Source organism: Dermacentor andersoni, chromosome 1, assembly GCF_023375885.2.
Source record: "Dermacentor andersoni chromosome 1, qqDerAnde1_hic_scaffold, whole genome shotgun sequence".
NCBI classification, from domain to species: domain Eukaryota; kingdom Metazoa; phylum Arthropoda; class Arachnida; order Ixodida; family Ixodidae; genus Dermacentor; species Dermacentor andersoni.
Window position 1 is genome coordinate 294,396,335 of NC_092814.1, and position 14,359 is coordinate 294,410,693.

The 14,359-nt window shown below is 46.2% G+C and overlaps 1 protein-coding gene across 1 annotated transcript in view; it reads left to right on the plus strand.

Annotated features, from left to right (window-relative positions):
* Positions 1 to 931: 931 nt before the first annotated feature.
* Positions 932 to 14,359, plus strand: part of LOC126548603 (uncharacterized) — a 41,752-nt gene continuing 28,324 nt past the window's right edge. Inside the window, exons 1-3 of the mRNA XM_055063303.2 lie at positions 932 to 1,128; positions 7,780 to 8,022; positions 13,635 to 13,807. Of these exons, the coding sequence (XP_054919278.1) occupies positions 954 to 1,128; positions 7,780 to 8,022; positions 13,635 to 13,807 (591 nt within the window). The 5' untranslated portion in view covers positions 932 to 953. The remainder of the gene's footprint in view (positions 1,129 to 7,779; positions 8,023 to 13,634; positions 13,808 to 14,359) is intronic.

Genomic DNA, 14,359 nt, shown 5'->3' on the forward strand with positions numbered 1-14,359 from the left:
GAGCCATCAGGCACATCGCAGAGAGGAACTGTGAGGCCTCTCGGCGCAGTACTGATGATCTATAGATAGACGTTGTGCCTTAGAAAAGCACCACAAGAATAGTAAACGAGGGCGCGAGAACGGCTCATGCATGGGCATATGACGCACAACACGACAGTGCCAGCTCTGGCAAATGCTCCGAAGCTCCAGTCTCAAGCAAGCGCAGAGACCACAGCCCAATCAGCAATAATGTCGTAGCAACTGCGTAACCCACTTATGCGATCAATTTAGGCTGTACAGTCTACTCGGGCGGTACAGACGTGTCATCTATAACGGCGCGATGAAGCTTCAGTGGTTTCGAAAAAGCTGCCTTCTAGGTTAATCGGTCTTCAGAAGAAAGAAAATAGTCGCATTCTATAGGGAAACGATGACAATGTAGGTTGCAGGTGTATTGCGAGCTGACGATTTCTACCCGACGTCCCGAGTATTTCGAGGATTCTATCAAAGTGACCTTGACGGTATACGAAAAGGGTTTTACTTAAATTGAGGACGACGCAACGAGCTATGGAAAGAAGAATGATGGGTGTAACGTTAAGGGATAAGAAGAGAGCAGATTTGGTAAGGGAACAAACGCGAGGTAATGACATCTTAGATGAAATCAAGAAAAAGAAATGGGCATGGGCAGGACACGTAATGAGGAGGGAAGATAACCGATGGTCATTAACTGTTATGGACTGGATTCCAAGGGAAGGGAAGCGTAGCAGGGGGCGGCAGAAAGTTAGGTGGGCGGATGAGATTAAGAAGTTTGCAGGGACGACATGGCCACAATTAGTACATGGCCGGGGTTGTTGGAGAAGTATGGGAGAGGCCTTTGCCCTGCAGTGGGCGTAACCAGGCTAATGATGATGATGATGATGATGATGATGGCATACGGTGACAGCACCTGCACGTGCGTCCACCATCGCGCGCGTCCGATGTGTGAGCGTGTTTGTGCGCACTGCGCAGGAGTCCCGGTGCGCGTACTGCCTGTGCCTGCTGGTCGCGCTGCTGTTGACGGACGCGCTGTCTCCACAAGTGGCCGCCATGCTACCCTTCATCCTCTTCTTGGACCTGCCCGTGGAAGAGCATCCGCTATACTTCAATATACCTGTGAGTGGTCTCTCTCGTTCGGTTATAAAGACACTTGCCGGCGTTTCGCAGTGTGTACTTATAGATTCGTTCCGAATAACCGCGACGAGTGCACGAACGTAACCATGCATGCAGGCCGCCTGAATTAGGTTTCCCAGTGATAACTTTATCACTGTCATGTTGCCTTTGAGGCCACTAGAAACGTTACGCAGTACTAGAGAATCTCAGCTCTGTCACGTTGTTGCCGGATGCAAAGTATTACCGCGACGCTCCGGATGCTTTTCTCCGTGCGGCAGTACGGCACGGCTAAAATTCTAGTGGCCACAACCATATCACCCGCTTCCGTATGCACCCACTTTTCATTCTACATGAAGTTCTCATGGACACATCTAGAATTTTGATCGTCGTTTCGTTTGTGTACGTACCAGTTCTGCGTGATTGATGATCTTCCCCATCCAATGCAACAAGTTCGATTAAGAGCGCTGATTTTTATCAGCCGATACCGTGCTGGGCGAACTCTCTTTTAGCCGACCAAAGCTTGGAAATATATGTTTTTTTCTTCTTTACTTGAAGTGCTGGTATGAGCAAGTAAGGACTAATGAAAATACAGAAAACATCCCGCCTCTAATAGCGGAGTAACCAACGCACTTGACATAAAGCGCGCTCTTTCGAATCAATGCCGTATTTACTTGTGGGGTTCCACCGATCACATTCTTTGTTATTTTAGATGTGTACGGCGTTATGCACGCGCATTTTTAGCCAGTGGCAATTTAACATCGTGAAGGGAATCCGGCGTTACATTTTTAAGCCATTACTTCACACTCTGCATGAAGTTCTCAAGGACGCAGCTAGTATTTTGATCGTCTTTTTAATTGAGAACGTGCAAATTCTACATGAATTCTGGCCTTCCCCACGCAATGAAACAAGGTCGATTGAGAGCGCTTTTTTTTAAGAGCCAATTCCGTACTCTGCGAACTCTGTTGTAGCCGATCAAGGCTTGGAAATATATCTGTTTTTTTTTTTCTTTACTTGAAGTGCTGGAATGAGCAAGTAAGGAATTATTAAAATACAGAATACATTTCCCATATCACCGGCTTCCGTATAGCCGCATGGAATCGGTACTGCAACTGCATGCGCGCGTTCTGCCGGACAGATTGTTGTACAGGGCGCTTGCGTGTAGCTCTCAGGGTCATGCAGGAGTCTGCAGCTGCACTGGAAAGTAGGCCACAACACAACCCAATGTTTTGAAGGATATGCTCTTATAATCCTCGAGGCATCGCTTTTGCGGCGTTAGGCGCGCTGCAAGAATCCTGCAGCCCGCCTGGAGGGGGAGGTCGACGACCGACCCTGTCAGGTACCACCAGTCTGCACGTGCAACAAATTTGAACTTTAATCCTACCGTGTCACGATTTACAACAAAAAAAGGTGCAGTGTAGCCGCCCGACGCTGTCAATACGGATAGAGGTACCGTGAACGGTTGGGGTCTTCAACTGAATTATAACCACGACAAGAACGAAACCGTGTTGATGCTTGTGACAATGCAACACAAAAGAGAATAATGTGCAAACGCAAATGTCTATTAACGTCAATAAATCAGTGGCAATGACAGTAACAAGAAAAAAAAGCAACCCTCTCATTTCACCTATATCGTTAATGACACGCCTCTTTCGACGGTTGAGCAACAGAAATATTTAGGGACAACGCTGACATCAAACCTCAATAGGGAAACACACATAACTAATATTACAACTACTGCACTGCGAAAGCTATATTGTCTAAAAAGATGCCTAAAGATCGCCCCAACGAACGTTAAGCTTCTGGCCTACAAAACATTTGTGAGACCTATTTTAGAATATGCTAACACAATTTGGTTTCCTTACACAGCAACTAACATATAGCTAAACTTGAAGCCGTACAAACAAAAGCGGCGAGGTTCATTCATGGCAAATATTATTCTACTGACTCACCTTCACGTCTCTTAGCCTCCTCAGGCCTCAACATATTATCGACGAGAGCAAAACAAGGTCGACTAAAATTCCTGTTTCAAATTCTGCACCGTCATTATAAAATTGATATCACCCAGTACATTTCATGTTCGCGATCTAGAATAACACGGCATCAACACGAGCATACGCTAACCGAGTATTCCTTTTCTAATGACGCATTCAGGTACTCATTCTTTCCTCGGGTAATCAGAGAATGAACTTAACTCGTCATTAACAGCGACAAACTCTTTATCCCTGTTCGTTTCACAGCTGGAGCTCATCACAAGAGATTGTTAACGACCTCTAATGTTTGTTCCCTATTTTCTTTATGTTAAACTGACAGTACTTAGAAAAAAAAATTGTATACACTTGTTTGTACTGTGACGAAGAAGATCGGCAGGCTGAAAAGCCCCGTTGCCATCGCGTGGCTCGTACCCAGTTCGTTCGCTGGCTGCGCCCTACCTGCTGTTGCCGCGTTGGTCGCTGCTTCTCCTACCTAAACCTAACTGAACCTAAACTACCTAAACGGCAGAATCAGCCACAGCGCGCTGCGCATCCTCCGCTCAAGTGGCAAAACCGTCAACAACCAGGCCAAACAAACGATAGTTTGGGTGCCGGGACATACCGACATTACGGGAAATCAGGAGGCGGATAGGATAGCTCGAGGGCACGCAACAAACCGAGCATCCAACAATCCCGACCCCGCTGAGGAACCCGAGCCGGTAGCCCAAAGCTATTCAGAGATACTAAACTACTACAGAGGCATCAGACGAAAATACCCGCCCCCTCACAAACAACTGAATAGAGAAGACGCCGTAGCATGGCGACAGCTACAAACGGGAACATTCCCGTGCCTAAACATGCTAAGCAAGATCTACCCCACGCAGTACGAGAGCAAGTGCCCATGGTGAGGAGACAAACCAACCCTATACCATACCACATGGGCTTGCCAGAAAACAGATGGGCTAGCCATAATAAAAAACCTGAGTGCGGAACAGTGGGAGAGGATGCTATCCAGCGACATCCTGAAAGTCCAACAAGGACTAGTAAGGCGTGCACGCAGGGCAGCTACCCTCAGCCGAGCCCTGGACTAGGGGAACCGACCCTGGAGAGAAGATGGAAGACTCCATCTGAAGCCGCAAAAATCACTGCAAAATAGAGCAAATAAACGTTTTTCATCATCATCTACGACCCGAATAAACCCCCTTTACAGTACCAAAATATTTCATGTTGTTGCTTTGTCTATGATGTGCCCCGGTTGTCGCTCATTTTATTCTGCGTTGTTTAGTGTTCTATTGTATACCTTATCTACCTTATATTTTGTATTTCGTTGAATATCGTTGCTTTTTCATTCTTTGTGTAGCTCGCACGTTTAGTTATGTACGGAAAAGAAAGTGTTCATGCCCGTCTGCTAGGCTCTCGGCTGAGAGCGGCAGTATTGTAAAATAATAATAATAATAATAATAATAATAATAATAATAATAATAATAATAATAATAATAACTGTCAGGCATTATACGAAGGAAATCTGGTTTATTTACTGTTATGAAGTAGAAAAAAAAAAAGAGAGCAGAAGTGTGGACATTTAGCCGTCCCGACTGGGTCAAGCTGGTACACCGGATATTCACTCAGAAGTCAGGACTGTCCCGCTAGACGTAGTGGGTTATCCCACACAGCTGTGATGCCGAGTGGAAAAACAAGAACATTCGACAAAGGACATTCACGAACGACTACGGACTTTGCAGCGTTTAGACTCAGCGGGAGGTCCCCGGGGTCGCGTGGGTTGCGCGAGCCGCGTGCTGAGGGTGATTGCTTGATCACGTGTTCGCCAGAGGTGTTGAAGCATGCATCACCGCTTCATACTTCTCTTGCATACACCTCTGCTTCCTTTACCGCTGGCAAAACGACGCATTATAAGCCTGTTAATTAATCATGGGTGCTTCCACGTCGCATACCGTGGGACCATGTGAACTTGCGTTTGCATTTAACAGGAAGCTGTAGCTCGGGCCCAACTCCGACGCGGCCTATTCAAATACATGTAAAACGCAGAAATGCTTTTCTAAGATAACCCCCGGACCGATTTAAAGGAAATTTGTTGCATTTGAGAGAGAAAGGTAAATTCTAGTGACTGTTGGAAGCAGAATTTCGATTTGGGGCCTGAATTTTGTTACAAGAATTTTCAAAAATTCGCACGAATAATATAGAAGCACGAAGTTTACAAATTAATCGCTCTGCATCAAGAAGAGATATCGCGGTTCTGTAAACGGCATCCATTAGATCATTCAAAGCGGACAAAGTGGATATGTCAATTTATATCTTACGTTAATTTGTTACGTTGTGTACAAGGGTTCCGTAAAAGCTGTATTTCCATACTACGGAATTTTTTCAGATTCTAGTGTAACATATCAGTTATGTCTGCTTAAGATATACTATGAGATGCAGTTCACAAAATTGTGCTATCATTTTTCCTTACTGAGTTACAGAGTTGTAAACTTGATAGTTTCGTTTTCTGAAAATTTGCGATTTTTGCCAATTTTTAATAAAAAGATGACGACCTAAATAAAAAAATTCGAAACTAACAGTCACTAGGTTTTAAATTTTTTTTTTTAAATGCAACAAACCTCGTCAAATTTGGTAGAGTGGTTGCCGAGAAAAACGAATTCTCCTTTTACGTGTATTTATACAGGAGCACCCGAGCAAAAGCTTCCTCTTAAGGAAAACGTGTAAACAATTTAATAGCTGGAAATACGATTATGTGTTCCTTTGCATATAAAATTTAATTGCAACGACTCAAGAAACCGTGGCTAAGTGTATAGATACTAAAAAGTGCGTTGGACCTGCCGTTCTTTTCTTTTCCGGGACAGTGCAGGATCGCGGAATAATATGTGAAAGAAGGAGAAAGAGGAGACCAGGCGCTGTTTAATAACCAGAAATCACTGCACAATGCAGCTGCGCCACTTTGGTATAATAGGGATTTGGCCCTCCTGCTGGCGACAAGATTAATATGGAACAATATTGTTCATGTAACGGAAATGTTAGCCCCAACTATAAGTCATAGCCAAAATCGGCGGTGATAATTTGCTTCGTGTTTGTTTTTTCATGGCCTCATGGCGATCTCGGAGGCGATGGTTCGTTATGTACACGACTTACGTAGTATAATGGCATAACGCGTCCTCGGGTCGTGTGGTACGGGACTTTTTCTCATATATTCCGCCACCTCAAGTTATTAAACCCTTTCTTTCCCTTCCTGACAGCGTGTAAATACTTGACGAAGACTATGCAGGGTGTCTTTTAATTTTTAGACAACACAGATTTTTTTTTTTATAAAAAGGTTATAATCGCAGCGAACGTGGAGTCTTTTGCAGCCTGGTTCCTACGCGAGGTGAACATACCGGGTGTTTCGGCGAACACTTTCAAATATCTTTAAAGGTTGATTGTGGCAGATAGCACAATTCTAGTTCATGAGCTGGTCTACTCGATGAGGCGGACGTTACTTAAAGAAAATGAAATGCATAATCGACTAATTAACAAACACTCACTAATTAAGTTTTAACTTATTGCCTTATGGCCCATATTGCAATTTACAAATTGTAGCCGTGGAGTTCGCAAGGCGGATCTACTTGGTACGAATTCTCAGGATTACGCTAGTTTCGAGGTATCGATTCTCGAACTTTGCGGAGAAATGCATGGGCGTTCCAGTTACTTTCTTACAAAAACGTCGTTTTATGTATTGAAGCACAAAATTAACTGGAACGCCAATGCATTTCTCCGCGAAGTGCGGGAATTAGTACCTCGAAACTGGCATAATCCTGAGAATTCGTACCAAGTAGATCCGCCTTGCGAACTCCACGGCTAGAATTTGTAAATTGCAATATGGGCCATAAGGTAATAAGTTAAAAACTTAATTAGTGAGTGTTTGTTAATTAGACGATTATGCATATCATTTTTTTAAGGTAATGTCCACCTGATCGAGTAGACCAGCTCATGAGCCAGAATTGTCGTATCTGCCACAATCAACCTTTAAACATATTTGAAAGTGTTCGCCGAAACACCCTGTATACTTTGCCACGAATAACGTGAAGTTCAAAAGACTAATTAACGAGAATTAATAAAATTCTTATCAATGCTTTAAGGGCAGTTCTTTAACTGGCGAATCGGATGGCAGTCACCTTTTAATGCACCCTAATTTTTTCTTTTTATCTTGAAAGTCGCACCTAACAGTAAATCCAGTCAATATCGAAACCGAGCGCCGCAAGAGCGCAGAAAAGGCGGGCCCGCTATCATATCAGACTGAAACAACCCGCGTGACGACAAGCGCGAGGGAGCTGGAAATCGGACGTCTCGGCCAGTCGAGGCAGCTACGCCACGCTTTGCATGCGCGGCTGTGTGTCGGGATTTGCCGCGGCATGCTGTGTCATGCAGGCTTCGCCCCCGCACTTTTTTACGGGGCACTGCCGTCTGACGCGCAGCGGGACGCCCTCGCTTTCGATATTGCCTCGATTGAGCCTCGGAAATTGACGACGAATGTCTCGGATTATAGGCGCGATTTGTGCACGAAAATGTTGCTGCGTCCAAATTCGCTACTTACACAGTTGGCACCAATGAAAAAAAAAAGTTAATAAACGGATCTTTTTTTGTTAATTAGATTTCGGAAGTCATCGGCGGACGCGCACCGATTCGTGCGCAGGCGGAGCTCCTGCACCAGGTCGCCGTGGTGCTGTTGGTGGCGAGCGTGGACGCCACGTCGCTGCTGTGCCGCGTGGCTCTGTACGCGATGGCGCTGTTCGGCACGCGGGTGCGTACGCTGCTGTGCGGCTGCGTGGCCGGCGCCGCACTGTGCACGCTGCTCATGAGCGCCACGGCCGCCGTGCTGCTCATGGCCGCCGTCGCCGACAACATGGTGCAGCTGCTGCAGAACGAGCTCGTGCAGGTACGCGCTGCCCGCGTGCTTCTCCGAGTCCCGCACGCAGCTCTTACATAGCCGCGGCGGCTGAAGATCAATCGGGAGATGCTCAGTGTGTGTTTTACAAAGCACTGTTCATGGGTATCAGAAGGATGCCTTGCTGAATGAGAGAGACCGCTTGTAGCTAGCTCAGTGGTGTTCGTGATTTGTGAATAAGCAAGAAACCACAAATTTTGGAAGGCTATACTTGTTAGCCAAATAAATCTGGGCTGAGATTCGCGAAACCGCGCTCACTCGCAAAGAGCATTGCACGACAGGCGCTGGCCAACCGCCGAAGAAAGCCCACCTAGGCGGCTTGTGCAATTCGGGCATAGCCCCTGCGTTCAAAATACGGCGGTTCGTAGACACTACGTGACATATATATATAACTCACGTGACTTGTGCCGAGATTGAAAAATAGGCGAGTGCCACGTAGCAGGGCAGAACCAAGGTAATGTTGTTTGCCGTAGTTTGCCGTCCCGATCCATCTTTCTGTTGCTCTATACGTGATACACAAATGTTTTTTCCCAAGCCTGAAAGAAAAGCCGCGAAAACCCTTGGAAAAGTGCCGCGTGACTAGTCGCGCGGCACAATTTTTTTTGTGTTTTGCGGGCTTTTTCTAACGCTCGGGAAAAAAGAAAAATCCTTTCTCGTGTCTGCAGTGTCCCAGCTCTGCAACGGTTACGAGTGTTATACGTAGATTTCTCGTAAAAATTTTTTTTCGAGCTGCAGTCACGAATGTGTTCATGTATAGCCCTGTGCTGGAAGAGCCCGGTGCGCAACGAGTTCAGGGCATTTTGAATCTCACTCGGAGATCACAGAGCTACGGGGCACTCGCAATCTCGCATTTGTACAAAGGCACCTACTCACGCCGTCATTCAACGTAGGGTAGCCGCATACCTGTTCTTTGCCGCGAAGGCAGCGCAGCGCCACTTGTGCAAGTGGACTTTCGTTACATCGTAATACGCATTAAAAAGAGCGTAAACGTACATATATATATATAGCAAAAGCTTTTAGCTAACTGCACACACACGCCGATTTTCTATCACGGGGGGGCTCCCACGCCGATATAAAGTTATAGTTATTCTGTAAGGCTTCGAGTCTATAAATATAAAGCGCATTCTTTTAGTTTTTTTTCAAGTCCACAATAAATCTCATTCCACGTTTTGGTCAGTTGTAGGTCCCCTTTAACCTCTAAAAGAAAGACTAAGTTTATAGGATTTGCTTATAGCCGAAAGACAGGGGCTAACGTATGCATTTTGTATCTCGCAGACACCGAATTTTCAAAAATTAAAAATTCCGCAAAGCAACGCACTTCCTGCGCGCTCTTTGTTCGCTTCGCCTTGAGTGGATTGCGCCCGTGGAAGAAGAAACCGCCCCACACGCATCTGTACCAGGGATGATATCCCCTTAGAGGGACTCTAAAGACAAAAAAAGTATTTGACCTGTGTTATTAAATTACTATCTGCCGTGCCAAAAGAGCCGCTGTTACCTTGAGAGCCGGCTTGATATGCCAGAAAAGGTGCAAGGACAAAAAACAAGTGGTGACGCCTTCTTGAAGTTCTCGCACTATAGCTCGCCCTGACATCATGAGTTTTGACGACGTCGGTTCAAGCCTCTCTTAGCGTACATAATGAAATGCGTTGCATTATAAAGCAGCCGAAGACTGAACTTAGCAGGGTACGAGAACTTTACTGCGCAACAATGACCCCGAATACGAGAATATATTTCGAAACCCATGACGTCACACTGACGTACCTGCGCTAGGGTTGCGGCGCGAAATGGGAATAATGAAACTTCGACCTTTATTAGTGTTTCCAAGAAGGGCATTACCAATATAGGCTTATTTAATGTTTCTCTTTATACACTGTAAATGCGTTTACACCCTTAAAGGAGTTTTCTTGTCGCATTGGTAACACCCTTACCGTTAAGGCCTTATAAAAATTTATACAGACCGACAACGGAGCTCTAACTAGAGGACTGATGACAAAATACGTAGCTGAATACTATGCAGTCATTCTGACAGCCTTGAGCGGCCAGAAATATCGGGCAGGAGAGTTTCATATTTCTCCCTGTAAAATTCTCTTTGATATTTCTATGCGCTCAAGGCTGTCAGAATGATTACATAGTTTTCAACTAAGGTTTAGCCATCGCAGTCTTTTTAGAGCTCTGTTGTCAGCCTCTTTAAATTTTTGTGAGGGCCTGAAGGTGAGGGTGTTACCAGTGGGACAAGAACCACCCTTACGGGTGTAAGCGTTCTTACAGTGTATAGTGTCTATTTAAAACGCGACACGATGCGTAAGACTCTTGCTCGTCTGGCAGTCGTGGCTGTCGAAAGTTCTGATGCGCGATGACGAAGGGTGTCCCCAGTGCTTTGGAGCGCTGCGGGCGCAGCAGGAACGACTCCTCGAGGCCCAGACGCATCTTCAGGCACACGCAATGTAGAGTTTACAGAGATGTTTACATGCTGCTTGTGTAGACTCCGACCCGGGTGCGCAGGCGTTTCAACAGCGTGCGCTGTTTGACAAAGCGACTGTGGGGCTGTCCTCGCTGCGGCGCCGCCTGCTCGAGGACATACTGTGGCCGAGGCGCTTTGGAGACCGCGAACCAGCGTCACAAGCCGTCGCAAATGGGCCAAGATCTTTGCCTTCCACAAGTGCGTGCATCCACTTGCTTCACTTTGCACATTCATGATAATCGGAGATGGCGGTCAGGATGGGCATGTATTATAGTATATATCTTGTTTTACAGGGTGCTCCAGCACACAATCCTAATCTGTATTCAGGCTGCGATTATAGCGGAAATATTGTCCCATGACCTGACTCTATGATGTCTACATACTATGAGTTGTGGTGCCTCAGACACTCTCGGGACAAAGGAACGACAACACAGTAGCGCAGCCAATAAGAAGAAACATTTATTGCCATTTATTGCACATTTCATGCACCAATGCCAGCTAGCCGAATAGCTGCCAATAGAACATGCCGATGGGCGTTGGCAAATCGAGCAAATCCGACTCACCGCGCCAGGATATCGAGCGAATATGTTCGCCCCCGTGCTGGACACCAATGCCTAATCGTTCGCGTGTACAGTCTCGCGAACGGTGACGCATTTGAACGATCGTGCTCATCCATCCCGGTGCCTCACTGGGAAGCATTTCTCAGGGCGGTCCTGCGAAGCGTCCCGACGGGCGCGCGAGACGCCCGCGCACCCAGCCGACCCCAAGTCAAGGAGCAAGAGGCTCCCTTTTGCGCCCGAGTAACCCCGCCGTTAGGTGGCGTTAGTAGCGCAACACTCGCGCCACATGTCGTACTATTCTGCAACTACACCGACCGCCGGGTGCGCTTTTCTACGCGGGGAAGCCTGATTACAGGAGATATGAGTCATGCGGGGAAAACAACATAAGGGGGCGCAAGTGAGTCTAGCGTCCCCATCCGTCCCTTTGCACTTTCCTAATTTCAGGGTAAAAATAGGGATGATTGATGGTCGTGAACGCAAATCAGGTTCTTCCTTTCTTATTAGTTATTCTCATTGAAGAATAGGCCCATTAGCTTGCTCTCGGTATTGTGCGAAATATTCACTAAGGTAATTTGTAATAGAATCAAGGCGACACGACTTTAATCAAGCCAGAGAGGAGGCTACATTAGGGAGGGACGTAAGGAGGAGGTACCAGTGATCAGCCTAAAGTAGAGGTATCAGTGGTCAGTAATCGTGTCGTGTTGTCTCTGAGCGCAAATATTAGACAATAAGGTAAGAGCTATTGTCTAATTCTTGCGCTCATATTTCACCACGAATACGTACCGACTCTTTCAGTTTACCCTTCGTATATGTCATATGAACATTGAGTAGCCAAGGTGCAGAGAAAGCATACGTGAACACCTTAGCATATGTTTATAAAGATTCCACGGCTACGTTAATTCTTGACAGGAAAAGCGGAAAAATACCAATTAATAAGGGGGCCAGGCAAGAAAGGATAACCTCTTTAATAGTATCTCTCTCACTGCATGCGATGAAATATTCAAGCTGTTAGACTGACAAGGAATGTGAGTGAGGATCAAATGGCGAATATCTCGGCAACCTGCCGTACTGTCCTGTTAAGTAACGCTGGAGATAGCTTGCAACAAAAGTTTGAGGACCTTAGCGGACAAAGTGTGATTGAAGGGTTGAATATTAATATACGGAATGCAAATGTAATGTTTAATAGCCTGGAAAGAGTACGATAATTAATTATTGGCAGTCAGGCTTTAAAATTCGAGCAAGAGTACGTATATTTAGGCCAGTTACTCACTGGGAACGTCGATCATGAGAACGAAGTTTGCAAAAAATTTTGCATAAAGATAGATTGGTGTGTATACGGTGAGCATTAACAAGTCATGACCGACAGCTTACCGATATTCTAGAAAAGTGTACATTCATTGCGTTATACCCATACTAAGATATTGGACGGAAACTTGGAAGTTAACAAAGCTTTAGAAGAAGCCGGGACTGTGCAACGACTATTGGGACGAAAAATGATAGTGTAACGTCAAGAGACAGGAAAACAGCGGTGTGCATTAGAGAGCGAATGGGGATAGCCGATATCTATAGTTGATATTGAGGAAGAAATGTAGTTGGACAGGTCATGTAGTGCATAGAACGGACAACCGTTGGTCTAGTTTAGTTACAGAATAGGTGCCACGAGAAGGGAAATGCAGTCGAGGACGGCAGTGAAGTAGGTGGCATGATGAAATGAAGAAATTTGTAGGATAAGATATGGAATCAGTTGACGCAAGGTAGGGGTTAATTATAGATTGCTGTGATGTGTCCTTCGACCTCACTTGGAGATAAGCTAGGGTGATGGCGATTATTACTCCCCAACCCCTTTGTTCAAAAGCGCACCTTGGCGCATAGTCAGTGAAGGACGTTGCTACGACCAACACTTCAATTTACGGTCTCATATTTTCCTTGAAATTTGCCCAAATCGAAAAAAGAACGAAAGAAAGTGTAACATCAAACTAATAGTTGTGTACGCAACTACTAAAAAGAAACAGGAAAATTCAGCGCGAAGGAATGTTAACTGGGACAGAAATGCATTTCGCCGTACACTTTAAGTAAACGTATTTCATGAAACTTGTGCCAAAACTGTGTAATGACTGGTTTTATTTTTGCACTCACACTTAGCCAATTACGAAAATTCAGTTAGCGCATTAGCGATTATTACAGAGACTGACGCTTACCACCACACGTGATGTACAGGCGCGGCCACTGCTAGCGGGAACACGAGAGCCCGTGGCAGCACACCGCAAAGCGCCACCACCGGCGCCCCGTGAAGTCTTGGCAGACAAGTCACCATAGCAGACGACTCCCCGGGCTTTTCGCCAATCGTTTTGATGGCGCTTGCGCCGCAAGACTTCATGAGGCGCCGGTGGTGCGGCACTCTGCGGAGCGCTGCCTCGGGCTCCGTGTTCCCACTAGCAGTAGCCGCGCCTGTACATGTCACCAAAGAAATAGAATTTTAATCGCTGTAGCACTGCGATTAGCACGGGCTATAGCTGACTGCTTTCAGGGACCCGGCGTTTACAAATTCATCAGCATGTGCTTTGCGACCGGCTCGCTTGCAGGCTCCAGCGAGGCCACCATACGCCTGATTCACAAGTGGTCGTCATCGCAGCACGGCCGTGGCGTGGATCGCGAGTCGCTACCCAAGCTGGCCAACGCGAAGTACGTGAACTCGTGGGTGCTGGACTTTCTCATCGATACCAATGTCACTGACGACCAGTTGATGAACCATGAGGTGAGAGGCTCCTTGAAGTGCGTCCAAGCTGTAAATTTGAGCGCATTAGTGCTGACATTGCATGCGGCGGCTCGAAGGACACACAGTGCTTTGTGCAGAGTTGTATTACGTGTGGTGTATGCGGTCGTCGCGACAAAAAATATCGACACCTATCTATAGGGAGTGGTGTGGATGAATGGGAGCGGCTCTCTATATTTGTTTTGGAAGAAGTACTGTGAGTACATCCAAAAGCAGAACAAAGTAAGGAATACGTGGAATATAAGAATGAATTTAAGACATTGAAGAGTAAAAAAAATATGGCTCGCCATCCCGGCCCTGGGAAAGTGGGTGTCCAGTGAAGCTGTTGAAAACCACCACTACAACTGCTGAGGGGGGTATGCAATGCTTTATGACTTGAGAGTAACGGCAGTAATAGGATAAACGGTAATTTTGGCAGCAGGCCGCCGCTGGTCGTACTATCGTTTCTGTTCCCTTTGCCGCTGCTCGCATTCGCGCTAGTCCCCGGGAGTCCCAACTATGCTTTGCCTACCCATAGTGGTGTTGCAACGACAA